Source organism: Sus scrofa, chromosome 13, assembly GCF_054392235.1.
Source record: "Sus scrofa isolate SSC_HxYL_T2T_F1_AM1 chromosome 13, Sscrofa_HxYL_maternal_Yorkshire_Landrace_v2.0, whole genome shotgun sequence".
Lineage (NCBI taxonomy): Eukaryota > Metazoa > Chordata > Mammalia > Artiodactyla > Suidae > Sus > Sus scrofa.
The window spans coordinates 123671733-123699580 of NC_139395.1; the positions used below are offsets into that span (position 1 = coordinate 123671733).

At 37.8% G+C, this 27848-nt stretch overlaps 1 protein-coding gene and 1 long non-coding RNA gene across 4 annotated transcripts in view; one reads left to right on the top strand and one right to left on the bottom strand.

Moving 5' to 3' along the window:
* Positions 1-27848, top strand: part of PRKCI (protein kinase C iota) — an 84812-nt gene that overhangs the window by 42275 nt on the left and 14689 nt on the right. For 2 of the 3 annotated variants that reach the window (XM_021069795.2, XM_084990243.1), the window contains exons 5-12: positions 2740-2825; positions 3936-4076; positions 6519-6573; positions 7638-7696; positions 18536-18712; positions 19328-19425; positions 20119-20205; positions 23390-23525. In XM_021069795.2, coding sequence (XP_020925454.1) covers positions 2740-2825; positions 3936-4076; positions 6519-6573; positions 7638-7696; positions 18536-18712; positions 19328-19425; positions 20119-20205; positions 23390-23525 — 839 coding nt within the window. Of the gene's footprint in view, positions 1-2739; positions 2826-3935; positions 4077-6518; positions 6574-7637; positions 7697-18535; positions 18713-19327; positions 19426-20118; positions 20670-21344; positions 23526-27848 lie in introns of all 3 variants that reach the window. The other variant, XR_014824300.1, reaches the window with a different exon arrangement.
* LOC146397588 (uncharacterized) lies at positions 9050-14011 on the bottom strand. Its single transcript, XR_014824322.1, has 2 exons — positions 10947-14011; positions 9050-10062 (listed from the first exon to the last, which is right to left on the bottom strand). It is a non-coding gene; the product is annotated as an uncharacterized LOC146397588 (long non-coding RNA).

Genomic DNA, 27848 nt, shown 5'->3' on the forward strand with positions numbered 1-27848 from the left:
TGCCATGTCTCAGTGGTTAATGAATCTGACTAGGAACCATGAGGTTGTGGGTTCCATCCCTGGCCTTGCCAGTGGGTTAAGGATCTGGCGTTGTTGTGAGCTGTGGTGTAGGTTGCGGACGAGGCTCGGATCCCATGTTGCTACGGCTCTGTCCTCTGTCGTAGGCCGGCGGCTACGGCGCCGATTCGGCCCCTAGCCTGGGAATCTCCATGTGCTGCGGGAGCAGCCCTAGAAGAGACAAAAAAAAAAGAAAGAAAGAAAGAAAGAAATTATCAAGTTGTAGTTCATGAAAGCTTCTGGAAATAAGATGTTCTCATAGGTTAAGATATTATTAACAGAGGAGTTCCTATTGTAGCTTAGCAGAAACGAATTTGATTAGCATCCATGAGAACACAGTTTGATCCCTGGCCTCACGCAGTAGGTTAAGGATTCGGTGTTGCTGTGAGCTGTGGTGTAGGCCACAGACACAGCTTGGATCTGGCGTTGCTATGGCTGTGACGTAGGCCAGCGGCTACAGCTCCAATTCAACCCCTAGCCTGGGAATCTCCATGTGCCATGGGTGTGGCCCTAAAAAGACAGAAAAAAAAAAAAATATATATATATATATTATTAACAGAAACTTTCTGCTTTGGTTACTCCTCTAACAGAATAAATAATTAAAAATAAAAGCATCTGTATTTAGGTTTCTGTATTATGCTGTCTCAACATTTCTAATTCATTTCAACTATATTTTTCCATCTTAAATTTTAAATAGACTCAGTGCTACATTTGCTTTAAAATATGAGTGTAGAAATCTGTGGAATATTACTATTAATGACAAATAAGCAAGATATATAATAGTGATTGACTTAACCAAAATCACATGGGTGGACTTGATTTGATCTCATGGTACCTTGTAGTTTGTTTAAGAAAAAAATTTTTGTCTTTTTAGGGCCACACCCACAGCATATGGAGGTTTACAGGCTAGGGGTCCAGTTGGAGCTATAGCCACCGGCCTACACCACAGCCACAGCAATGCCAGATCTGAGCTGCATCTGCGACGTATAACACAGCTCATGGCAATACTAGATCCTGAACCCTCTGAGCTAGGCCAGGGATTGAACTTGCGTCCTCATGAATTTTAGTCAGATTTGTTTCCACTGAAACACGATGGGAACTCCTGGAAAAATATTCTTAAAATATAAAAATCAGAGATCCCCTTGTGGTGCAGTGCAAATGAATCTGACTAGTATCCATGAGGACAGGACATGGATTTGATCCCTGGCCTCCCTTAATGAGTCTGGGATCCAGTATTGCCATGAGCTGTGGTGTAGGTCGCAGATGCAGCTCAGGTACCACGCTGCTGCGGCTGTGGTGTATGCTGGGAGCTGCGGCTCCAATTAGACCCCTAGCCTGGGAACTTCCATATGCCTTGGTTGCAGCCCTAAAAAGCAAAAAAATAAATAAAAATAAAAAAGATTAAAAACCATGGTTAAGAATGTCCTTTATAATGTACTTACAAAAAGTACCTTTACAAGGAAGATAACTAGCTAGCATCACTGCCTCGAAGAGAGTGATTGAACACCTAGTGAGAGTCAGCACTCTCACATTTGTTTATTTCTTGGAGGACAGCTATGCTCACCATTATACCACCAACACCACTGACTATGTATTTCTTGAGGTGATGCAGTAAGAAATACGTAACGCCTATGTATTATTTTTGCCAAAAGTATTGATTACTTTTTAATTTGGTAATCCTTTTTTTTTATCTGGGAAGTGTATTATTACAGGCTTATAATAGATTTGACTCTAGTGAAGAGACAGACAGATTCAGAATGTAGGATATAATATAAAATATCTGCTTAGACTCTTTAACAAAACAGTCAACAGAGCTCCTGCTGTGGTTCAGTGGGATCAGTGGTATCTTGGGGGCCCTGGGACATAGGTTCAATGCCAGGCCTGGAGCAGTGGGTTAAGGATCCTGGCATTGTGGCTCAGATCTGATCCCTGGCCTAGGGAACTCCATATGCCCTAGGGTGGCCATATGCCCTAGAAAAGAAGAGAAAAAAAAACAGTCAACATCATGAAAAACAACATAAATAAGACAGAGTGAATGTTTAGCATACAAGGAAGGAGACCAAAAAAATGTAGCAATGAAATTCAGTGTCTGAATTTGGATTGGATCCTAGAGGGAAAAAGAAAGCTTCTATGAAAGACACTTTTCAAGAAAATAGGGAAATTTACATGTGAATTGTATATTAGGTGATATTGAATTAATGTTAATTTTCTAAGACCATGGTAATGGTATTGTGGTTAACAAGGTTAAATAGGTTTAGTCCTATTTAAGGTATTTAAGGGTGAAGCATTATGATGCCTACAATTGATTTTTAAATGATTCAGAAAAAAATGTGTCTGCTTTCCTAGAGAGGGGAGAAAGCAAATGTGGCAGAATGATAGTAACTGATAAATCTAGGTGAAGGATGGAGGTGGTTATTGTTCTTCCAGCTTTTCTGTGGGCTTAAAATTTTTTTCAAAATTGAAAATTAGGGGAAAATTAAAAAACAGAAAAGCAATAATAGTCAAACATTTATACTCTATGAGCTTTATTTTCATCTAGTCTCTTGAATCTACTTTTTTCACTTTCAGATTTTTATCAGTATATGTTTTTTTCTTGCAGCGAATATCATGAAAAAAATCACAAATATAAAGTAACTTATATTCACACTTATTCTTTTTACAAAATTTTTAATCTCTCTTCAGAGTCCATCTACCGCCGAGGTGCACGCCGCTGGAGAAAGCTTTATTGTGCAAATGGCCACACTTTTCAAGCCAAGCGTTTCAACAGGGTAAATCTTTGCTGAATACTAGTAATATAAGAAATCTGTCTTTTTCCCTCCCTATGTGAAAGGAAGTTAGTCTTGTTATTTTCTTCTAAAGGAAGAAGTAGAGTGACCTAAAATTCCCAGTTTGCTTGGGGCAGTACATCTGTTGTCTTCAGTAATTTTTAATACCATCTCCTTGACTCTTAAAAAATGCTCCAAATTGGATATAATTATATGATTACAGTAGCTGTATGAGTGTTGGATTTTTTTTTTAAATGTATATCAAGACAGCTAGAAAATAAGGTTTATTTTACAAACTATTTACTGTTGTAATTTTAGTTTTCACTGTTTCAGAAAATAATTGCAGACGTTTATCTGGCTTTCACTGTGTCCCAGACACTTTTCCAAATACTTATAGTGACGTATTTAATCCCTACAACAACCATGTGAGATAGGTACCATGTATTTCCATTTTATAGATGAAGAAGTGAGGTTTGGGGTCGTTAAATAACTTGCTCAAGATGACATGACTAGTAAGTGGCAGAGCCAAGGTTTGAAGGCAGTCTGTCTCCAGAAGTCCATGTTTTTAACTACTGTTGATAACTACAAATATATAGATTCCATTTCCATTTTAAAACTAGTGTTCTCAATTCATTAATGTAAATAGACGCTACCACTGAAATCCCCAAATTCCTCTTCCAGGAGCACTGATAATTAAAAAGCTTTGAAATGAGGTCACCTTAGGTATCATTCTTTAACAGCACAGGGGTTTGGCTTAAACAACCTGGAAGGTTTGTTTGCTTGGGGGTCCTTGCACAGCTTTTTCTGCTGTATGTTTTTCAAGTTTAATTCACATTTCCTATTGTTATTACTCTGAACTTAATTATGTAAAAACTAAAAATTCTTAGACTTAGACAAAATGACATGGTTGAAAATTTCATTCTCTTTAAAGCAAGCTCTCTTTTCTGTTTATTTTCCTGTGACCACCATAGCTTTGGAAAAGTTATGTATAATGAAGGAAATTGAGTTAGGGAAGAAAGCTACTTATTTTCACTATTTCATGAGCAAACTGTTGGGAAATGATTATGACCCATTTTTTTTGTTAATAAGACATTATTGAATTACTCTCTCCAGCGTGCCCACTGTGCCATCTGCACTGATCGAATATGGGGCCTTGGACGTCAGGGATATAAATGCATCAATTGCAAACTCCTGGTTCACAAGAAGTGCCACAAACTTGTCACAATTGAATGTGGGCGACATTCTTTGCCACCGGTAAGACAGTTATCTAATTTTTTTTTTTAACAGAGCATTTTTGATAATACTGCTAGAGCAGAGGGCTAAAATAGAGGTGTGTTAAGGAATCACAGCTCAACAGTGTTGTTATAGAATGTGGGGAGAAACACATTAGTCCAGTTAACATACTGTGAATTTGGGAATTATCACAAATTTGCTTGTAGGATATGGTTAAATTCTTTGATCTGCTACAAAATCCTTTGGTCTAAATTAGGATGATGTAGGGAGAACCATTTAAAAGGTATTTTTCTCTTCTTTAACTGTTTAGTTTATAGCTTCCATTATTCTAACATCTGTACTAAGCAGAGTTCAGGTAAGAAGAGTCAGATGCGTTATATATGTTGTGTAACATGTGAGATTACTGGGGAGTATCTGCAATTAAAATTTTTCATTTTTCACTTTCTATTTTAAATATGAAATTAAAACATGTTTGTTATAGAAAAAATGGAGAATAAAGATGAATAAAGAAAAATTAAATAAAATCCCCCATGAAATCTACCATCTAAAGGTCATTGTCTTTTGGTGTATATTCTTTCAGAACTATGCAAATTTATATGCATAGACTTTTTTTTTTTTTTTTTTTTTTTTTTAGTACTGCACTTAGGCACATGGAGTTCTGGGCCAGGGATCAGATCCAAAGTTATGACCTCTGTGGCAGTACTAGATCCTTTAACCCACTGTGCCAGGCTGGGGATCGAACCTGTGTCCTGGTGCTATAGAGATGCCACTGATCCCATTGTGCCATGGCAGGAACTCCATGTTTTGTTCTCTTAAATACTTTTTAACAAAAGTGAGATCGTATGTGTACTATTTTCTAACACATTTTTCTCATTGAATATTTTATTTTGATCTTTTTATATCTTCATCATTTTTAGCATAGTATTTTATGTGTCTATACTATAATTTGATGTGTTCCCCATGATTAAAATTTAAGTTGTTTTCTAAATTTGCTTATAAAGAAAATCATAATGAACTTCCTGGTGAATCTTATTATTTCCTTAAGAATCCAAAAGTAGCATTACTGGGTTAAACGATGTACGTTTTTGTTTTTGTTTGGGGCCACACCTGTGGCATGCGGAAGTTCCCAGGCTAGGGATTGAACCTGTGCCACAACAGTGACCTGATCCACAGCAGTGACAATGCTGGATCCTTAACCCACTGAGCCACCAGGGAACTCTGGGATATGCGTTTTTTAAAAGTCTTATTTTTCTAAGTTATCTCTTAGAGTGGTTATACCATGTTTATCTGTAGTACCTTCTTTGGACATTGTGAAAGTGGATTATTATTAGTGGCTTGGTAGTAGAATTATTTAGCTAGTTCATGTAAATTTACAAAAAGGGAGGTAAAAATCCAATCTTAATGAAAAGCAGAAGCCAGAAATTGTGAACATACTTTATCCAAGTTACCGTTGATATTCTTGAGCATTCTTAGGTGATGGAATGACTTGTGTGAGTTCATAAATGTAGAGGGAAAAAGGGACAGCGTTGGTGACTATACTGGTATTTTAGAATGGGTGCTGAACATATTGAAAAACCCATGAGTTTATCTTTAAAGCAGCCTTAAAATTATAACTCTTTAACTAAAGCTGCTTCTCAAGGTTACCCTTTCCTCCTGGTATTCATTAAAATTGGTCCCAAACTTAATGAATAAGTAACATTTTGGTTTGAATTAGCATTGTTCTTGACATTACTGGCAGTTACTTTCTTGAGGGTATTTCTGTTCCTTTTGCGGGTCAGTGGCCCCTTTGAGAATCTTCGGAAAGTGAGAAACCCATAAAGTTTACATATAATTTCAAAACGTTTATAGACATCTTGAAGTCTCTTTCTGACATCAGCTAAATAACTCTGTACTAAGTCCTTTTGCCAAAGACTTAAAGTGAGTATTTGGAGCTCAAAGGAAGAGTAGGTGGTGTAGAGGAGAAATAAATCAGAGTATATAGCAGTTGAATTTGATTTCTAATTGATGGTCTGAAATCAGTTTTTTGTTTATTCTGTGATTAGTAAAATGTGACTAACATTACCTCATTCATAGGAATGATGTATGGTTTCATATAATAAAAGTAAATTATATATAGTAATATAATTCTCACTTATTAAGATGTATTCTTTCAAATTTAAATTTTAATATTCTGGAGTTCCTGTCATGGCTCAGTGGTTAACGAATCTGCCTAGCATCCATGAGGATGTAGATTTGATGCCTGGCCTCGCTCAGTGGGTTAAGGATCTGGCATTGCCGTGAGCTGTGGTGTAGGCCAGCAACTACAGCTGCGATTAAACCCCTAGCCTGGGAACCTCTATATGCTGTGGGTGCAGTCCTCAAAGGACAAAAAGACAAAAAAAAATGTTGTTTTTGGATTTATGGAGAGGTATTGAGATTTAAAAATAGTTCACTAAGTTACTCTATCTTTGCAAATGATTGTAGGAACCAATGATGCCCATGGACCAGTCATCCATGCATTCAGACCATGCACAGACAGGTAAGAATGACACTGACATGAACCATTGCTCACAAGTATCATTTAAAGACTCCTTTTTGTGAATCTTTCACCTAAATTTAAAAACGTTATATTCTTCCTAAATAAAAGTTAGGTAACTATATTTTGTAATCTTAACATCAGTCATAATATTTAAGCTGTACATTTGACATTTTAAAAAGACAACTAAGGGAGTTCCTGCTGTGGTACAGTGGGTTAAGAATCCAACTGCAGTGGCTTCGGTGGCTGCAGAGTGGAGAGTTTGATTCCTGGCCCTGCACGGTGTGTTAAAGGATCCATTGTTTCCACAGCTGGGGGTGTATGTCATAACTGTCGCTCCAATTCAATCCCTGGCCTGGGAACTTCCATATGCCTCGGGTGTGGCCGTAAAATTTAAAAACAATTATATAAAAGATACAGAGATGCTGTATAGAAAATTCGAAAAGGAGCATGTGTGTTCAAATATCTAGTAGATACAAAACCTTAAATATATAGCTGGGGAATTCCTGTCATGGTTCAGTGGTTAACGAATCTGACTAGGAACCATGAGGTCAAGGGTTCGATCCCCAGCCCTGCTCAGTGGGTTAAGGATCTGGTGTTGCCATGAGCTGTGGTGTAGGTTGCAGACACAGCTTGGATCTGGCGTGGCTGTGGCTATGGCGTAGGCTGGTGGCTACAGCTCCGATTAGACCCCTAGCGTGGGAACCTCTGTATGCCACGGTTGCAGCCCTGGCCTCGCTCAGTGGGTTAAGGATCTGGCATTCCTGTGAGCTGTGGTGTGGGTCGCAGACGCAGCTCGGAACCCGTGTTGCTGTGGCTCTGGTGTAGGCCGGCGGAACCCTAACCTTCATAGGCTGTGGGTGCGGCCCTAAAAAGATAAAAGACAAAAAAAAAAAGTTTGGAATTTAACTCATTTATGTATAATTTGTTGTTAGTAGGACAAGTATTCAGTTTTAAATGATGATCACTTGTTCAGAAATAAAAACCAAGAGAAAATTTGAAGTCAAACTCAGCTAATGGATATTATGTTTTTCTCCCTTTTTTTATGTTCCAAATTGGCCTTTTAGTAATTCCATATAATCCTTCAAGTCATGAGAGTTTGGACCAAGTTGGTGAAGAAAAGGAGGTAAGATAATTAATTAGTCTTATGGTACATTATGTCATCAGCTATTTAACAACACTTAACAGTTTAAAGATATGACAAATTGACTTGCTTAGATTTTAGATCATAATAGTAAAATGTAGGGATGATTTTTAATAATTCCTGAGTTTCATTCTGATTTAATCCAATAATTAAATTACTAAAATCATTTAAATTAAGAAATAACCTGATGGTATAACTTATTTTCATTTTGAGATAGCGTAACCTAAAAAAGATTCTGTATTTAAGAATGATATTTAGAATACTCAGTAGTATTGTTTAAAATATAGATCCATGGAGTTCCCGGCCTGGCTCAGTGGTTAACGAATCCAACTAGGAACCATGAGATTTCGGGTTCAATCCCCGGCCTTGCTCAGTGGGTTAAGGATCCGGTATTGCCGTGAACTGTGGTGGAGGTTGCAGATGCGGCTCGGATCCCGTGTTGCTGTGACTCTGCTTAGGCCAGCGGCTACAGCTCTGATTAGACCCCTAGCCTGGGAACCTCCATATGCCATAGAATCGGCCCTAGAAAAGGCAAAAAGACAAGACTAAATAAATAAATAAATAAAAATAAAATAAAATAAAATATAGATCCTTTCATTTTATGGGCTTGATTGTTTGTTTAAAATAGAAATGATTAAGCATATTTTTTCTTTCTTTTTTTTTTTTTTTTTTTTTTTTTTGTCTTTTTGCCATTTCTTGGGCCCCTCCCACAGCATATGGAGGTTCCCAGGCTAGGGATCTAATTGGAGCTGTAGCTGCCAGCCTACACCAGAGCCACAGCAACGCGGGATCCGAATCCGAGCCGCATCTGCAACCTACACCAAAGCTCACAGCAATGCTGGATCCTTAACCCACTGAGCAAGGCCAGGGATTGAACCTGCAACCTCATGGTTCCTAGTCAGATTCGTTAACCACTGCGCCACGACGGGAACTCCCAGAAGCAACCCTTTTTAATCATTTCTAGTTGTGTCTGCAATGGTTATATCTCTTTTTCAGTTTTTTTCACCTTTACATATTTCTGGCCATGAATGGTTTATTAGTTCACACTACCTCCTGCCTTTCTCTTCCCTTTCCAATGTTTGATAGGTGTATTATGTTTCAGTCTGAGTTACCTTTTTATTATGGAGAATTTCAGATATCAGTAAAAATAAATAGTATAATAAGCACCTATGCCATTACCCAGTTAAAACAATTGTCAGTACATGTTTTGTCTATCAGATTCCCTTGCTAATGTATTGTTTTGAAACACATCTGTTGGTTATCTGTTTGTCTCCAATCTTAATTTCTTGTTCTGTTTTAGTTAATACTTTGACTCTCCTTTAGCCATCCCTTCTCTTTCTTTTTTTTTGTCTTTTTGCCTTTTCTAGGGCCGCTTCCGAGGCACATGGAGATTCCCAGGCTAGGGGTCAAATCGGAGTTGTAGCCGCTGGCCTACGCCAGAGCCACAGCAACGCAGGATCCGAGCCACGTCTGCAACCCACACCACAGCTGACGGCAACGCCAGATCCTTAACCCACTGAGCAAGGCCAGGGATGGAACCTGCAACCTTATGGTTCCTAGTCGGATTCGTTAACCACTGCTCCACGACGGGAACTCTCCATCCCTTCTCTTTCTTCCATCTTTCCTCTTTCAGCTACACAGTATTTTTATGCTGCTAAGGTTGTTAGCATTTATAATCTGTCCTACAATTTTAACTGAACCTTCCATATTTTGTTCATTGATTGATAATGAGTCACCCAAAGGAGGAAATTCTTAATAATAAGGAACAAAGTCACTGTTCTTGTGGCACCATGAATTGCTAATGTTTCCTTCTGTTTGACCCTTGATGCTATTTTATAGCCTTTTTTTGGTCTTTTTTTTCGGGGGGGGGGAGACTCTTTAAGACCACACTTGCGACATATGGAGGCTGCCAGGCTAGGGGTTCACTAGGAGCTGTAGCCACTGGCCTACACCAGAGCCACAGCAACACAAGATCTGAGCCGCATCTTCGACCTACACCACAGCTCACAGGAATGCCAGATCCTTAACCCACTGAGCGAGGCCAGGGAACCTCAGTCCTTATGGATGCTAGTCAGATTCATTTCTGCTGAGCCACAATGGGAACTCCTGGTTTATAGCTTTTTGTTCTTTTTGGAGTTTCTCGTTTCCTTAAATATTATTATGTATTAGATTGCTTGTTTACCACAGACTCATTTGCTTTTATCCTCAATTTCTTTTTTGGTCTTTTTGCCTTTTCTAGGGCTGCTCCCGTGGCATATGGAGATTCCAGGCTAGGGGTTGAATTGGAGCTGTGACCATCAGCCTATGCCAAAGCCAGAGCAACGCAGGATCTGAGCCTCGTCTGCAACCTACACCACAGCTCACGGCAACGCCAGGTCCTTAACCCACTGAGCAAGGCCAGGGATCGAATCCACAACCTCATGGTTCCTAGTCAAATTCATTAACCACTGCGCCACAACAGGAACTCCTCTTAAAACTTGTGATACACCCTTTTTTTTTTTTTTTTTTTTTTTTTTTGGTGCTTTTTGCTTTTTTAGGGCCACACTCGTAGCATATGGAAGTTCCCAGGCCAGGGGTCAAATTGGAGCTACAGCTGCCAGCCTTTGCCACAGACAGAGCAACACAGGATCTGAGCAGTGTCTGTGACCTACACCACAGCTCACAACAACGCCGGATCCCCGACCCACTGAGGGAGGCCATGGATCTAACCCATATCCTCATGAATACTAGTCAGATTTGCTTCTGCTGCACCACAATGGGAACTCCTTAATACACTTGTAAATTGAAAAATAATATACAGCAAAGTACACAAATCATGAATATATATAGCGAGTAGAATTTTCATGGAGTGGACACTGGATAATAGCCACTCAGATCAGTAGATAGGATTTTCTAGCATCTCAGAGGCCCATCTTTGCGCCTTCTTGGAGTCTCTGACACTCCCTCCTCCCTACAAGTAGTCACAGTCTTAACACCACAGATAGTTTTGCTTTTTTCCCCCAAGCTTTTTTATACATGGATTTGCACAGTGTATATTCTTTTGCATCTGGTTTCTTTTGTTCAACATTGTGTTTGTGAGGTTCAGCTGTGGGTTTTTTTTTGAGGGTTTTTTTGGTTTATTTTTTGTTTTTTCAGCCTTGTCCTCAGCATGTAGATATTCCTTGGCCAGGTATCAAACTGAGCCACAGCAATGACCTGAGCCATAATAGTGACAATGCCGAATCCTAACCACTAGGCCACCAGGGAACTTTTCAGCCATGTTTTATATAGTGGTATTTCTTTTTTTTTTTTTTTTCCCACTGTTGTTTCAATTTACCTGTTCTATTGGTCTCAGTCCCCTGGATTGGGATTATTATGATATGTTGCTATGAATATTCTTGTAAATGTAGTTTGGTACACATATATAAGCATTTCTGTTAGGTATATAGCTGGGAGTGGAATTCCTGAGTTTTGAGCATGTTACTAAATGATGCCAAGGAATTTCCTAAGGTACTTTCCCCAACAATGTATGAAAGTTTGATTTGCTCCACATCCTTGTCAACACTTTGTATAGTGTGTCTTTTAAATTGTAGCCAGTCTGTTGAATGCGTAATGATAGCTTTTTAGAGTTTTTATATGCGTTTCCTTGGTGCCTACCTTGTATTTACTGGCCATTTGGACATCATCTTTAGTTAAGTGTTTCTATATCTCTTTAAAAAAATACATGTCTCCCTTTGTTGTAATAATTTGTAGGACTTTTTTGTATATCCTCAACATTAGGCTTTCATCAGCTATAAACTGCAAGTATATTCTGCTACTCAGTGGCTTTATTTTTACTGTATATCTTTTTTTTTTTTTTTTTGTCTTTTCAGGGCTGTACTTTTGGCATATGGAGGTTTTCAGGCTAGGGGTTGAATCGGAGCTGTTGTTGCTGGCCTACACCACAGCCAAGAGTAACACCAGATCCAAGCCGCATCTGTGACCTACACCACAGCTCACAGCATTGCTGGATCCTTAACCCACTGAGCATGGCCAGGGATTGAACCTGCATCCTCATGTATACTAGACAGATTCATTTCTGCTTAGCCATGACAGAAACTCCTTACTCTATATCTTTGGATGAACAGATGTTCTTGATTTTTGATGTAGTAAAATATATCTGTCTATTCCTTTTGGGGTAGAGTTTTTGGGACCTGTTTAAGAAATCTGTCTTTCCCAGGATTATTGAAGATATTGAAAATATATATTTCCTCCATTACTCTGCAGAGGTATCTTTTCATCAATTATATACCCATCACACTATCCATTTCTGGATTCTTTTACATTTTCATCACTTATTTATTTATTTATTGTCCTTTTTTTTTTTTTTAAGGGCTGCACCCATGGCATTTGGAAGTTCCCAGGTTAGGGGTTGAATAGCTGGCCTATGCCACAGCTACAGCAACACCAGATCTAAGCCTCATCTGTGACCTAGCACTACAGCTCACAGCAACACTGGATCCTTAACCCACTGAATGAGGCCATGGATGGAACCTGTGTCTTCATGGATACTAGTCAGGTTGGTTTTCCCTGAGCCATGATGGGAACTCCCCATTTATTTATTCTTGTGCTGATATCATGCTATCATTATAGCTTTATAGTAAGTCTTTATATCTAATAAAGTTCTTCTATTTTATTCTGGGAATTAATCTTGGCTACTCTTACTAGCTTCTTGAATTTCCATGTAGAATCAGCTCACCAGTTTCCATAAAATCAAATAAACCACACCTGTCAGTCAGTACCAGGAAAAGTCATATCCACAATATTAAGTCCTCAATACATGAACATGATGTGTTCTTCCATTTACTTAGGTTTTCTTCCATTTCTGTCAGTGTTTTGTAGTTTTCAAAGTTCTTATGCTATTGGTATTGGATATAACTGGTATTCTTTTAAAATTTTAATTGTTTACTTAATGTTATTATATGGAAATAAGGAGTTTTTTCCCTAAATTGTCTTGTATCTTGATACTTTGCTGAATTCACTTATTCTAATAATTTATCTAAAAATACTCTTAGATTTTTACATATATGACCATCTTAAGAATAGCGGTTTTCTAATTTTAGAGATTTTATTCCATTTTTTTATCTTACTGAGTTAGCAAGGACCTCTACAGATGGCCAAAATGATGTTGAAAAGAAGTGGCTCTCATGGGAATTTCTTTGTGGCACAGCATGTTAAGGATCTAGCATTGTTATTGTAGCAGCTCAGTCTCTGCTCAGGTACAGGTTTGGTCTCTGGACTGAGAACTTACACATGCTACAGGCACAGCCAAAAAACCAAACCAAAACAAAACAAAAAAGAAGTGGCTCTCAGATATTACTGTGTTGTTCCACATTTCAGAGGGAAACCTTCCAATATCTTATCATTGTTTAATATTTGTTATAGGTTTTTGTTTTGAAGATACCCTTATTAAAATGAGGAAGTTTATCTCTGTTCCTAGTTTGCTAAGATTTTTGTCTTCATCATGAAAAGATGTTGAATTTTATCAAAAATATTCAATGGCATTTGTGGAGTTGATTGTAAATGTCATTAATTTTCAAATGTTAAGCCTATTTTTCATTTCTAGGAAAAAACTCCCTGTGTTGTGATGTTTTATTCTCTTTATGTATTGGTAGATCTGATTTGCTAATAATTATTTTAGGGTTTTTAAAAAAATTATTATCATTATCACATTATTATTTTGGGCTATGCCTGTGTCATGCTTAAGTTCCCAGGCCCAGGATTAAATGGGTGCCAAGCAGTAACAATCCTGGATCCTAACCACTACTCCACCAGGGAACTCCATAAAAAATTATGACTGTTACTATTTTTATATTGTGTGGAAGTTCCCAGGCCAAGGATTGAACCCACACCATAGCAGTGACCCAAGCTGCTGCAGTGACAACACTTGTTCCTTAACCCACTGCACCACAAAGGAACTCCTAAAAAAGTATTGAGACGTTGACCTGTGATTTTTCCTTTTTGTATATTGTCAAGTTTTGGTATCAAGATGATATTGAGTTCAAAAATGATTTGGGGGGTTCCCATTGTAGCTCAGTGGTTAGTAAACCCAACTAGGATCCATGAGGACCAGGGTTAAGTCCCTGGTCTTACTCAGTGGATTAGGGATCTGGCATTACCACCTGGTGTAGGTCACAGATGAGGCTTGAATCCTGCATTGCTGTGGCTCTGGTGTAGGCCAGCTACAGCTCTGATTCAGCCCATAGCCTGGGAACCTCCGTATGCCTCGGGTGCAGCCCTAAAAAGACAAAAGACAAAAAAAAAAGAAAAAAAAAAAAAGATTTTGGAATTTTTCCTGTTCCCAAGGAGAATTCTTAGAAGATTGACATTATTTCTTTCTTATATTTTTGAAAAAATTCACCAGAAATGTAGTCTAGACCTGTTTCAGTTTGTTTTGGTTTGTTTTTTGTGGCTTTTTATGTATGTGAAGGAAGGATTTAAATCTAGATTCTCCACTAGGAGAATCTAGACTAGGATGATTTAACTTCTCTGTTTCTTCTTATGTTTGTGTTATTCCTTGGAATTTGTCTGACCTAAATTTTCAGATTTATCGACACAAAGTTGTTAATTTCTGGGCATATGAAATGATATCCCCTTTACTCCTGATAAAAGTTATTGTGAGAGTTCCCTGGTGGCTTAGTGGCTAAGGATTCAGCTTTGTCACTGCTGTTGCTTGTGTTTGATACCTGGCCCAGGAACTTAAGCATGCCATGGGTGTAGCCAAAAAAAAGTTACTGTTTGTTTCTGTTTTTCTTCATCAGTTTTGCCAATTGGATATCAATTTATCAGTCTTTTGAAAGAGCTGATTTTTGACTCGTATTTGGTGAACCCTTATTTTCTAGTGCACTGATTTCTCATTTCCTTATGCTTTCTTAATCATTCAGTTTTAAACATATCTTAACCTCTATTATTTATTTTTTGATACATGTATTATTTAAAAGTATACTGGTTAATTTTCAAGTACATGGGAATTTTTTTTTTCTTTTGGCCACACCCACAGCATATGGAAGTTCCTGGGCCAGAGACTGAATTTGAGCTGCAGTTGTGATCTATGCCACACCTGTAGCAATGCCAGATCCTTAACCCATTGCATCAGGCTGGGGATCAAACCAGTGCCTCCACAGAGACAAGCTGGATCATTAACCTCCTGTGCCACATGGGAACTCTGGGAATTTTTTTAAAGTCAATTTCTTTCTTTCTTTTTTTTTTTAATTAAAGTATAGTTGATGTACAATGTTGTGTTGATGATTCCCGTGCAGCAAAATGACCCAGTCATACATATATATACACACACATTCTTTTTCTCATGTTATCTTCCATCAGGTTCTATCACAAGAGGTTGGATATAGTTACCTGTGGTGTACAGTAGGACCTCACTGCTTATCTATTCTAAATGTGATAGTTTCCATTTACCAGTTCATCCCACTCCCACTAGAAAGTTAATTTCTAGTTTAATTTTGCTGCAAATCAGAGAATGTATTTTATTCTGTATGATTTCAGTCTTTTGAACTTTGTTGAAATTTGCTTAAAGACCAAGCATAGAGACATTGGTAAATATTCCCTAAGTATTATTCTGTAATTGTTAGGTGCAGTATTCCATACAGATCAATTAAGACCTGAGTATTAACAGTGTTATTCAGTCCTCTGTAAACCTCACTGACTGCTCGCTCTTTAACCAAACAGGCTTCATTTTGAATTTACATGTTCCTTTCAGTTTTGTTACCTTTTGTTTTATATATTCTGAGGCTATGTTACTAAGTACAGATAAATTTAGAATCGTAATATCTTATATTGAATTAACTTTTTTTCATAAAGAAATACACTTCTCGATTTGTAGTAGTGCTTCTTGCCTTAAAGTCCTTATGTTAGGTAATTGCTACATAACAAATTACCTTAAAATTTAGTGGCTTCAACCAACGAACTTTATTATGTCATAATTTCTAAGGGTCAGGAATCTAAGTGTGACTTACCAGGTTCTTGCCTCAAAGTCCTTTAGAGGCTGCAGTCAATATCCTGGCAAAGTCTGCAGTTATCTCAAGGCTGGACTGGGGAAGGAGCTGCTCCCACTCTTAGCTCGGTTGTTGGCAGGACTTGCCAAATGGCCTCATGTAGAGCAGCTCACAGGAAGTGCTTCTTAGTCAGAGCAAGCAAGCAGTAAGATCTAGAGTGAATGCCAGCAAAACAGAACTCAGTTTTTTGCAACCTAATCTCAGAAGTGACATCCTTTCATTTTTGCCATATTTTTTTTTATCAGAAGCAAGTCACTAGGTCCCGCCGGTACTCGAGGAGGGGGTTACACAAGGATGTGAATACTCGGAGGCGGGGGATCCCTGGGATCCTCTTAGAAGTCAGCCCACCACAGCAGGCCACTTTGTCTCATGTTAGTTTAGCTACAACACTCTTTGGTTAGTGATTACATAGCATGTAGCTTCTTACCCTTTTACTTTGATCTTTCTGTACCCATATAGTTAGACTTCCCCTGTGGTTTGATAGTCCTTGGTTCTAGTATTTAGTATGTTTAAATATTTATGTACTTTTACATTTATGTATGTATGTATGTATGTATGTATGTCTTTTTTGCCATTTCTTGGGCCACTCCCATGGCATATGGAGGTTCCCAGGCTTGGGGTCGAATTGGAGCTGTAGCTACCTGCCTACACCAGAGCCACAGCAATTCAGGATCCGAGCCACGACTGCGACCTACACCACAGCTCACAGCAACGCCGGATCCTTAACCCACTGAGCAAGGCCAGGGATCAAACCTGCAACCTCATGGTTCCTAGTCAAATTCGTTAACCACTGAGCCACGACGGGAACTCCTGTATTTTTACATTTAATGTAAATATATTTAAGCTAACAACTCACTGCTGTTTAAGTCTATCATTTTACTGTGTTTTCTGTATCTTATCTATTTATGTTACTTTTCTGGCCTTTTGGGTTAATTATTATTTTTTTCTCACCTCTTTTAGCTTGACATTCTTTTGCTGTTTTATTATTGTTTGTTCTAGAGATTGCATCTTATACCCATAACTTATCTAAATTTGATAAAATTATTGATACTTTTACCATTTTCCAGAATATGCAAGGATCTTAGGACACTTTAAATTCACTCACACTCCCTTCCTTGCTTTGGTGCTGCTTTTGTCAAATTTAAAAATTCTTTATGTGTGTGTTAGTGTTTTTAAGCAGTCAACCGTTACTTAGGTTTAGCCACATTTTTTCCTTTTTTGTTCTGTTTTCATTCTTGTGTGCCTGCCTTCTATATGAGATCATCTTTCTTCTTCTTGAAGAACTCAATACTTCCTTTAGGGAGAACCTACTAGTGATGGATTTCCTTAGTTTTTGCCTGAAAATGTACTTATTTCACTTTCATTTTGTAGACTATTTTTATAGGCTATAGGATTGTAGATCAGCAGGGAGGTTTTTTGGGGCCCTTAAAAGGTGACATTCCACTGTTTTCTGGCTTCTATAGTTTTATTCATCCTTAATACTATTTATGTGAAGGTACTGTTCCATACGATTCGCTCTTGTAGTTTCCAGTTAATCATATTTAAAGTCTAAACATTGCTTTGCTTTATCTTTTCACATTCTCTCCTTTCTCAATCTGGTCTAATCTGTTTTCTTTCATTTCTTTTTATTTATCTTTGTTACCACATCAGATTATTTCTCAATTTTCTTTTGACTCATCGTTCTCCTTCAGTTTTTATAATATCTTTTTTTCCTGTTTTGTGCTTACTAGTTTCTTTTTCTTTCTGAAAGTTTGCTCTTTGCTTTTGTTGATACTCTTCACCTCAGAAAACTCATACTTAATTCTCTTCGGTACATCTGTTGATGGTATGCTGAGGATTTTGCAGGCATCTAATAAAAGATAATCTTTAGTCTTCTCTATAAATTACTGGAAGCCCGTTTCTAGTTGTGAGTGAATTACAAGGCTGACTTTGTCATTCCAGAGAAGCCTTGGATTTGTGTAAAAAAGAACATTTTCCATTAGCTGAACTGCCTCATGTTTGTTTTCTGCCTGTAGCTTCTAAAAATGAATCTGAATGTATCCTCTCATTAACTCAGGTTTCATACACCAAGCCTCCGGCAGACACTGTCATCTCAATGTCCCTTTTAACTTCTAAGTTCAGTAGGAAACACTGAACTCATTATCTCATCAACTTTAACAGTCTTATCCTGTGCTCACTTTATTTTTCTATCAGTGATACCTCCAATCTCCCAGTCACCAAAATTAGTGTCATTTTTTTAATTCATGCCTCTCCATTGCCTCCATACCCAAAAGTTATCAGATCCTTTTAAAGACATACTTTAACATTTCTTAGATTTCCACTCCCTTTCCATTTCCAGTACCACCCCTTTGACCTCAGTTCATGAGTTCATCCTACCTTTTGAGTAATTAGAATATATTGTTTGGAAAGATGTAAGAAAATAATTAAAAACTTAAATCAGAAAGTATTTTTAAAAATCATTATAGGAGTTTCCATTGTGGCTCAGCTGTAATGAACCCAGCTAGTATCCATGAAGACACCGGTTCAATCCCTGGCCTGCCCAGTGGGTTAAGGATACCGAGTTGCCATGAGCTTTGGTGTGGGTTGTAGATGCAGCTCGAGTCCTGCATTGCTGTGGCTGTGATGTGGGCTGGCGGCTGCAGCTCTCATTCAGCCTCTAGCCTGGGAACTTCCACATGCCTCGGGTATAGCCCTAAAAAAAAAAAAAGGTTATAGGTATAACTAGGTGTTGGAAATATATTGTATTATGAAAAATGCTTCAGATATAACTCTTTGGTATAAATGTTCTCAACAGGCAATGAACACCAGGGAAAGTGGCAAAGCTTCATCCAGTTTAGGGCTTCAGGATTTTGATTTGCTCCGGGTAATAGGAAGAGGAAGTTATGCCAAAGTACTATTGGTGCGTTTAAAAAAAACAGATCGTATTTATGCAATGAAAGTAGTGAAAAAAGAGCTCGTTAATGATGACGAGGTAAGCACAGTGATGTTTTATTACCTCTAAATTGTTGAGTTGGCTTAAGTGTACTATATCAGAAAAACCTCTATGTTTGTACCTTATTATTTCAGTGTACTTTTCTAAACACATGCTTCAAACAGATTATATCAGGTATTACAATTATTAGTTTTTTTTAAATAAAAAACCATGTTATTATCAAGGGAAGGTACTTGAGCTTTGTAAAAGTTTTCTAGACTGTTTCAGATCGGGAGCTTGGGCTTATCAGACACAACTTAGAATAGATTTACAAGGAGATCCTGCTGAATAGCATTGAGAACTATGTCTAGATACTCATGTTGCAACAGAAGAAAGGGTGGGGGAAAAACTGTAATTGTAATGTATACATGTAAGGATAACCTGACCCCCTTGCTGTACAGTGGGAAAATAAAAAAAAAATAAAAAAAAAAGATTTAGTGTTAGTATTTTTCTCTTTATATGTAAATTATAATTTCATGATTATGAATATTTTTGCTGTTTAGCCTAGTTAGTTAATAATTGCATTTGTGGTAAGGGAATTGTAAGAACAAATTTATCATAGTTCTTATGCTATCATTTCAGTGCGACTGAGACTTCTTTTGTATTTTAAAATAGGATATTGACTGGGTACAGACTGAGAAGCATGTTTTTGAGCAGGCATCCAATCATCCTTTTCTTGTTGGGCTGCATTCTTGCTTCCAGACAGAAAGCAGGTAAAATGGAAAGATAATGGGATGACTACTGGGCTTTACACATTTTGGTATATTACACAATAAGGACCCTTTAGTAATTCCTGAAGTGGAAGTCACATGGAGACAGACACAACAGTCCTATACTTATAATTTCCTGCTACTCGTGCTCCAATCAGTGATATCAGTTTGACATTGGATCAGCTTTAGGAAATTACCTGCTTCAGGCAAAAAAGAAAAAAAAAAGGAAAGAAAAGGAAAAGAGAAAAAAAGGAAAGAAAAAGAAGCCAGGTCGTAACTAGGGCAATAGAAATCCAACCTTTTAAATATCCCCAAGACTCCAGTTTTAGGACTTAAAGTTTCCTAGAGTTTAATTAGGGGGATAAATCCTAACTTCTTTTACCTTAAATCACAGTTGAAAATGACTTCTCTTGCACATGCTAAGATCAGGGTGGGGGAATGAGAGCTCTGGATGGCAAGTGGTACTGCTTGAGAACAGAATGAGCAGTTTACAGGATGATTCTCATTCTGGTTTACTTTCTTGTATCTTCTCTGATTAAATAGCTTACTATTCCAACTACCCTTTGTTTCCGGCAGATTCCTGGAATTTTTTTAAGGGTGAATCATGCGGAATGGCTGGTCTCTATAGTATTTAAAATGCAAAGTTATACCACCTTATTTTGGTCTTAGTTTCATGTGTTCTCTCCTATGTTGCAGATTGTTCTTTGTCATAGAGTATGTAAATGGAGGAGATTTAATGTTTCATATGCAGCGCCAAAGAAAACTCCCTGAAGAACATGCCAGGTAAGTGTTTATTATTTACCTGTGTTGGATTTTGGTGGGGGGAGCTGTGGGACTTTTTATATGCCAATGGTTGAAAGCAGTAGATAAATCATTTATTTTGATAAGAGCTAATCTTTATAAGTCATATAGAGGCTAAGCTAGAAGTTAATTTATATTATGATATATATAATATAATTATAAGCAATTGAAAAATATGAACAATACTAAAGCTAAAGTCTTTAGTATTATAAATTCAATTATTTCCAATATTTTCCCTATTCAGCATCAGCCAGTAAAGTAATTGATGGATTTATAAACACTTACTAATCTTATCAAGTTCACAGTGATCTCTGTTAGTTTTTCTTTCTTTGAAGACTATCTTGGTCTCCCTGTTATAGCTGTGTTCTGGTGAGATTGTTTTCTTTTGGTTAGAGTGTATTTTCTTTTTATTTTTTGTGGGGATGCCAAACTTGTAGTATATGAAGGTTCCATTTCTAGGGGTCGAATTGGAACTAAAGCCACAACCTGCACCACAGCCATAGCAACTCCGGATCCTCAACCCACTGATTGAGGCCAGGGATCAAACATGTGTCCTCATGGATACTAGTCTGATTCGTATCTGACTAGTATAGAAGCGAGGGAACTTCTTTGGCAGGTTTTCATTAAAAGATTATACTGTTCATACATACTTGAGAGTAATAAAACAATTCCTCTTAAGTTATTATGTAATTCTAACCATTCTTCCATAATTATCTCTGAATTGTTCTGCCTTGGGTTTTCCCCTCGCTGATCCCATACATGTTGATTAATAAGAAAAAAGTATTAAATATCATTTGTTTAGTGTCCTTAATTTGATATTATGATTCAAGATTATAAATCATTCATATATTAGAGGAGTTAGGTGGGGAGGGGTCATGGCCTTGAATAAGAAGTTTAATCCGTCAGTGCCATGGTTTTGTTTTCTACTTATAATTAGCAGTAATTCTGTCCATTTGTGCTTCACAAGAGTAATGCCAAAATGAAGCCTGTGAGTTTGTACATGTATGAAACAATGCTTAGAAATTCATTTTTTAAAATAACGTATTAAGTGGAAATCTTGCTATTCATTGATAGTTCTTTTTTTTTTGTCTTTTCTAGGGCCGCACCTGTGGCATATGGAGGTTTCCAGGCTAGGGGTCTGACTGGAGCTATAGCCGCCGGCCTACGCCACAGCCACAGCAACTCCAGATCTGAGCACTCCAGATCCGAGCCGCATCTGTGACCTACACCACAGCTCACGGCAACACCGGATCCTTAACCCATTGAGCGAGTCTAGGAATCGAACCCACAACCTCATAGTTCCTAGTCGGATTTGTTAACCACTGAGCCACGATGGGAACTCCTCATCGATATTTCTTAAGAAAAGATAATATCCTTCAATTTTATAAGAAGTTACAAATTGTATCAATCTAATTTCGGGGCCAAATTGTTGCTGCTGTTGTTTACTTTACTGTATGTTCATTGCTTATTTAGGCTTTATCAAATGGTCACCCTTTCATATCAAAGCCAAGATGATTTTTTTTTTTTTAGGGCCACACACATACGGAAGTTCCCAGGCTAGGAGTCCAATTGGAGCTACAGCTGCTGGCCTACACCATAACCACAGCAACTCGGGATCCAAGCCGAGTCTGCGACCTACACCACAGCTCACAACAAAGCCAGATCCTTAACCCCCTGAGCAAGGCCAGGGATCAAACCTGCATCCTCATAGATACTAGTCGGTTTTGTTCCCACTGAGCCACGACGAGAACTCCTACAGATGATATTTTTAATCATGAATATAGCCAGCATTTGTTCCTTGTTTTTCAGTTGGACTTGAAGAAACTATCTAGCTTTTACTATATTAAAGTGACCTTTCTGGTTTTATACCGTCTTTTTTTTTTTAAGAACCAAAGTACAGGACAAGGGCTCAAGTTCCTTATTCATAGAATTAAGTAGCTAGAAAGTGTGTATTATGTACCTCCTTCAGCATAATAATGTTCACCAAAGCAGCTATAGTCCGGCCAGGGTGCTTCATTTTCTTTTTTCCTTTTGTCTTTTTAGAGCTGCACCCAGGGCATACGGAAGTTCCCAGGCCAAGGGTCAAATTGGAGTTGCAACTGCCAGCCTACACCATAGCCACAGCAACAACAGATCCAACCATGTCTGCAACCTATACCACAGCTCACAACAGCACTGGATCCTTAATGTAATGAGCAAGGCCAGGGATCCTTAATGTAATGAGCAAGGCCAGGGATTGAACCCGCATCCTCATGGATACCAGTCCAGTTTGTTACTGCTGAGCCATGATGGGAACTCCAGGGTGTTTCATTTTCATCATCCAGGTCAAAAGTTTTGCTTATGACCAATAAGTTAGTGGCAACTTTGAAAAGTGCTTTCTTTAATATATTGTAGAATAATTTCTTCTAATTCCTTTTCTAGAATTTTGGCATGGATCTTATGGTTTGAGTGGTCAGCTTTTAGTATTCTTTCTATTTTATACCAATCAGTGGTTCTTAGCATTTTGGGAGGTCATTGATCCCTTAGAGAAGTGATGAAAGCTATGGAAACTCTAGAAGTATTCATGTACACACAGCTTTGCCTGCAGTTGTATGAGTATGGACAATCTGAAGTCTGTCCAAGGGTCCTGATTAAGAACCCCTTCTTGAGACTTTCAAGTCCAACTTTAAGGAAAGTATGGATTTAACTTAGACCTTTTTTTTTTTTTTTTTTTTTGGTTTTTAGGTCAGCATATGGAAGTTCCCAAGTTAGGGGTTGAATTGGAGCTACAGCTGCCGGCCTATGTTACAGCCAGAGCAATGCAAGATTCAAGCCGGGTCTGTAGCCTACACACAGATCATGGCAACGCTGGATCCTTACCCACTAAGCAAGGCCAGGGATCGAACCTGCAACCTCCTGGTTACTAGTCGGATTCGTTTCTACTGCACCACAGTGGGAACTCCTAGACTTAAACTTTTATAGTTGTGTTTGGGGCTCAGCTGTTTTAAAGTGGTACTTCAATTTGTGTTTTGGTATTGTTCCTGAAATCACTGGGTGAAAAAAATCTTTTGACATGATTTTGATGATGGGAGTTTGCAAATGGGAGTAGGATTTAAATACCTTTCTCTAGAAACTTACCACAATGTAAAAACTTGAATCAAATGAGTAATTTTTCATTTTATTTTAGATTTTACTCTGCAGAAATCAGTCTAGCATTAAATTATCTTCATGAACGAGGGATAATTTATAGAGATTTGAAACTGGACAACGTATTGCTGGACTCTGAAGGACACATTAAACTCACTGACTATGGCATGTGTAAGGTGAGGGAAATTTCTAGTTATTCAAAAGGTCTTAGCAGCTCAGGAAATTGTTTTGGTCAAATAACTTCATATTTAAAGATGGGAAAATCATTGCTCTTTTGTTTAGGATACACTTTGGAATTCTAGCACAAAGACAAATGTACTCATTTCCTAGCCATTTACAAAATTCCATATTCTCTATGAGTGTTATATGTGCCATAATGAATTAATTTCTTTTTATTATCTGTTAATTGTCTTGAGAGTTGTGACACTTGAAGAAAATTTGGAGGCAAAAACTTAGCTACCAGCCCACAACTTTAGCACAGCTGCTTACATATTACCTTCCAGTTTTTGCCATTTAATTGTACCTCTTTTTTTTTTTTTTTTTGGCTGCGCATGAAGCTTGGGGAAGTTCCCAGACCACAGATCGAACCTGTGCCACATCTTTATCCAGAGCTACAGCAGTGACAACACCAGATCCTTAACCCACTGAGCCATGGGAGAACTCCTAATCGGGACTCAATAATGCATTTGAAAATTTCCTAGAATTCCCTAATGGCACAGAGGGTTAGGATCCAGTATTGTTAATGCCATGGTGTGGGTTTGGTCCTTGGCCCCAGAACTTCCATATGCCAAGGGTGCAGCCAAAAAAATTTTTTTCATAGGAAATCTTTTCTTTTTTTTCTTTTTTTTTTTTGGTCTTTTGTCCTTTTCGGGCCAGGCGCAGCATATGGAAGTTCCCAGGCTAGGGGTCTAATTGGAGCTGTTGCTGCTGGCCTAGCCAGAGCCACAGCAACAGATCTGAGCCGCATCTGCTACCTGCACCACAGCTCACGGCAATGCCGGATCCTTAACCCACTGAGTAAGGCCAGGGATTGAATCCGCAACCTCGTGGTTCCTAGTCGGATTCATTATCGCTGCGCCATTATTTAATTTAAAATTTAAATATTTAACGTAAAGTGCAATAGAGCAAAATAAGAATTTCAGTTATTATCAGGACATGTTCTTCATTTCTCCTTTATTTCTTGGTGTTTTATTCTTTTTATAATAATGTTTCATTTAAGGGTCCAGTCTTTTTCCAGGAAGTGTATAAGGGGCTACTCTTCTTTTAAAATAGCTGGACAGAATCATCTTCACACAGTAAATGTGGCAACAAGATTGTAAATGTGTTAATTGCCTTTCCCCATTCACCTGAGGCAAGTGCCTCCAAGCCTCACTATTTCTTCAAAGAAATTCAGGGATCCTGTTTTGCCTGGAAGATATTATATTAGAGAAAATATTTGATCTTTTGTTTATTCTTAATCAGAAATAATATTGGTTTGTTATGTATTCCCATTCTTCCAGAGATCCTCAGATTAACCAGGATTTTTGATAAATCTTAGAGGTTTTATTTAGTAGTTTTTTAAATCGGTTGTTCTGCTTACCTGTCTTTCTGCCTTTCCTCCTTCTCTAGGAGCTAGTGTTAGTAGGAAAAGACACCAGGATTGGAACTTTTGTTTAGAGACTTGACTAACTGTACTTTGTGTCTTTTCCAACTAACACATTTATACCCAGTGTTAAAGCTTATGGGACATGAATCCCCTGGAAATTTGAGTGTTCTTATCTTAGGACTTAGAGTCAATATTTAAACTCACCTAAAATCTGACCTTGGGCAAATACTGGATGAATTTCTTTTCCTATTTCTTCAGTTTCTCATTAGATACCTTTAAATAAAGAATGCAGAGAGTAGTGATTATTGGAGGCATATGAAAACTGCAATTAACATTTCCAGACTTAGGCTTGAAATATTTTATGAACATTTACTGAAAAACTAGCCATTTTATGAATTGATGTGCCTTTTACTCTTTTTTTCATCAGCAGGGGAATTTTATAGTATCTATCTATCTTTTTTTTTTTTTAATCTTTTTTGTTTTTTCTAGGGCTGTTTCCCTCGGCATATGGAGGTTCCCAGGCTAGTGGTCTAACCAGAGCTGTAGCCTCTGGCCTACGCCAGAGCCACAGCAACATGGGATCCGAGCCACATCTGCAACCTACACCAAAGTTCATGGCAACGCTGGATCCTTAACCCACTGAGCAAGGCCAGGCATTGAACCCGCAACCCCATGGTTCCTAGTCAGATTCGTTAACCACTGAGCCATGACAGGAACTCCCTAATATCTGTCTATCTTATGCTGTAGATAACTTAGCTGATGGGCCTACATTTAGATAGCCAGTCAAAAGGTGAATGATTTAGCATAGCTCTTTTACAGGTTAATAGACTGCACCACTTGCTTCTGACTCTTGCCCTGAAAGTGCATGTCATTCACCATTTGACTGTAGGTCAAGCTATTGCCAGTAACTTAAATCACGTTCATATTTCTTTGTACAGGCATGCCTTGTTTTATTATGCTTTGCTTTACTGTGCTTCACAGGTATTGCATATTTTTTTTTTTTTTACAAACTGAAGGTTTGTGGAAACACTGTGTTGTCAGGTAACGATTAGCATTTTTAACAATAAAGTGTTTTTAAATTAAGATATGCACTTTTTTTTTTTTTCCTTGGCTGCGCCCGCAGCATGTGAAAATTCCCAGGCCAGGGATCAAACCTGAGCCACAGAAGCAACCCAAGCTGCTGCAGTGACAATGCCAGATCCTCAACTAGCTGTACCACAAGAAAACTCCTGCATTTTGTTTTTTCAGACATAAAGCTGTGCACACTTAATAGATGACAGTATAGTGTAAACATAATTTTTATATGCACTGGGAAACCAGAAATATTCATGTGATTTGATTTATTGTGATATCTACTTTATTGCAAGGGTCTGAAACCAAACTTCAGTATCTCTATGGTATGCCTGTATACAAAAATAACATATATATCCCTATTGGGGATCTTAAAAAAATCCTTGGAATCACAGCATATATTACTAAGTATTTCTTCTTCTTCTTCTTTTTTTTTTGTTTTGTTTTGTTTTGTTTAATAAGAGTTGAAACATTTATTTCAGGTTTTCTCTTGGGTTTTTTTTTTTTTTTTTTTTTTTCTTTTCTTTCTTTCTTTCCACATAGGCAGTATTTGGAAGTTCGTAGGCCAGGGACTGAACCTATGCCACACAGCAGCAACCAGAGCCACAGTGGTGAGAAGGCAAGCGCCTCAACCCACTAGGCATCAGAGAACCCCACTAAGTATTTCTTCTAGATGCTTGTGTTAGTATTACATGTAATAATATAAAATTTGAAGAAAAATGCATACACCATGCCCAGAATATCTCTGTAGGAATACGTGAGAACCTCATAACAGTTCTTGTCTCTTAGAAGCTGGAACTGCATGTGTCAGGGACAAGAATGGTAGGAAGGCTTGACTTTTAGTATTTTTCTTCTCCCGTTTTTTTGTTTGGAATGTTGGACCATATAATTTAACAATAGGGAAATGGTGAAATTCTATGTTCATAAGTTCAGTTGAATTTTATAGTTATTAATAATAGGAAATCTATAATTACCTGGGAAATTACATGCTTATAAAGTTTAAAAAAAAGCAGATACCTAATTGTATATTTAATATTATTCAGCTTGTTTTTAGACTATATTTTTACTCCTTAGTTTTAATTGAGGTATGGTTGATTTACTTTCTTTTTTTTTTTTTTTTCTTTTTTCTTTTGCTTTTTAGGCTGCACCTGCAGCTGATGGAAAGTTCCCACGTTAGGGGTCAAATCAGAGCTATAGCCACTGGCCTACACCACAACCAGAGTAACTTGGGATCCCAGTCTCTTCTGTGATCTACACTACAGCTCACAGTAGCTTTGGATCCTTAACCCACTGAGCGAGCCCAGGGATTGAACCTGCGGCCTCATGGATGCTAGGCAGGTTTGCTTCTGCTGAGCCACAACAGGAACATCCTGATTTAGTATTTAAGTTTCAGATGTACAACATAGTGATTCACAGGTTTTAAAGGTTATACTCCATTTATGGTTATAATGTAATATTAGTATAAAATAGTATATTCTTTGTGCTGTACAGTATATCCTTGTAACGTATTTATACATAGTAGTTTGTACCTCTTAATCCCCATGCCCCTACTTTGCCTCTTCCCTCACCCCACTCATAGCCATTAGTTTGTTCTCTATATCTGAGTCTTTTCTTTTTGTTGTTGTTATATTCATTAGTTTATTTTTTAGATTCCACATATGTGATAGCATATGAGTTGTATTTGTCTTTCTCTAACTTATTCACTAAGCATAATACCCTCCAAGTCCATTCATGTTATTGTAAATGGCAAAATTTCATTATTTATTGTGGCTGACTAGTATTCTATTGCGTATAGTATACTCCATCTTCTTTATCCATTCCTCTGGATGGACATTTAAGTCGC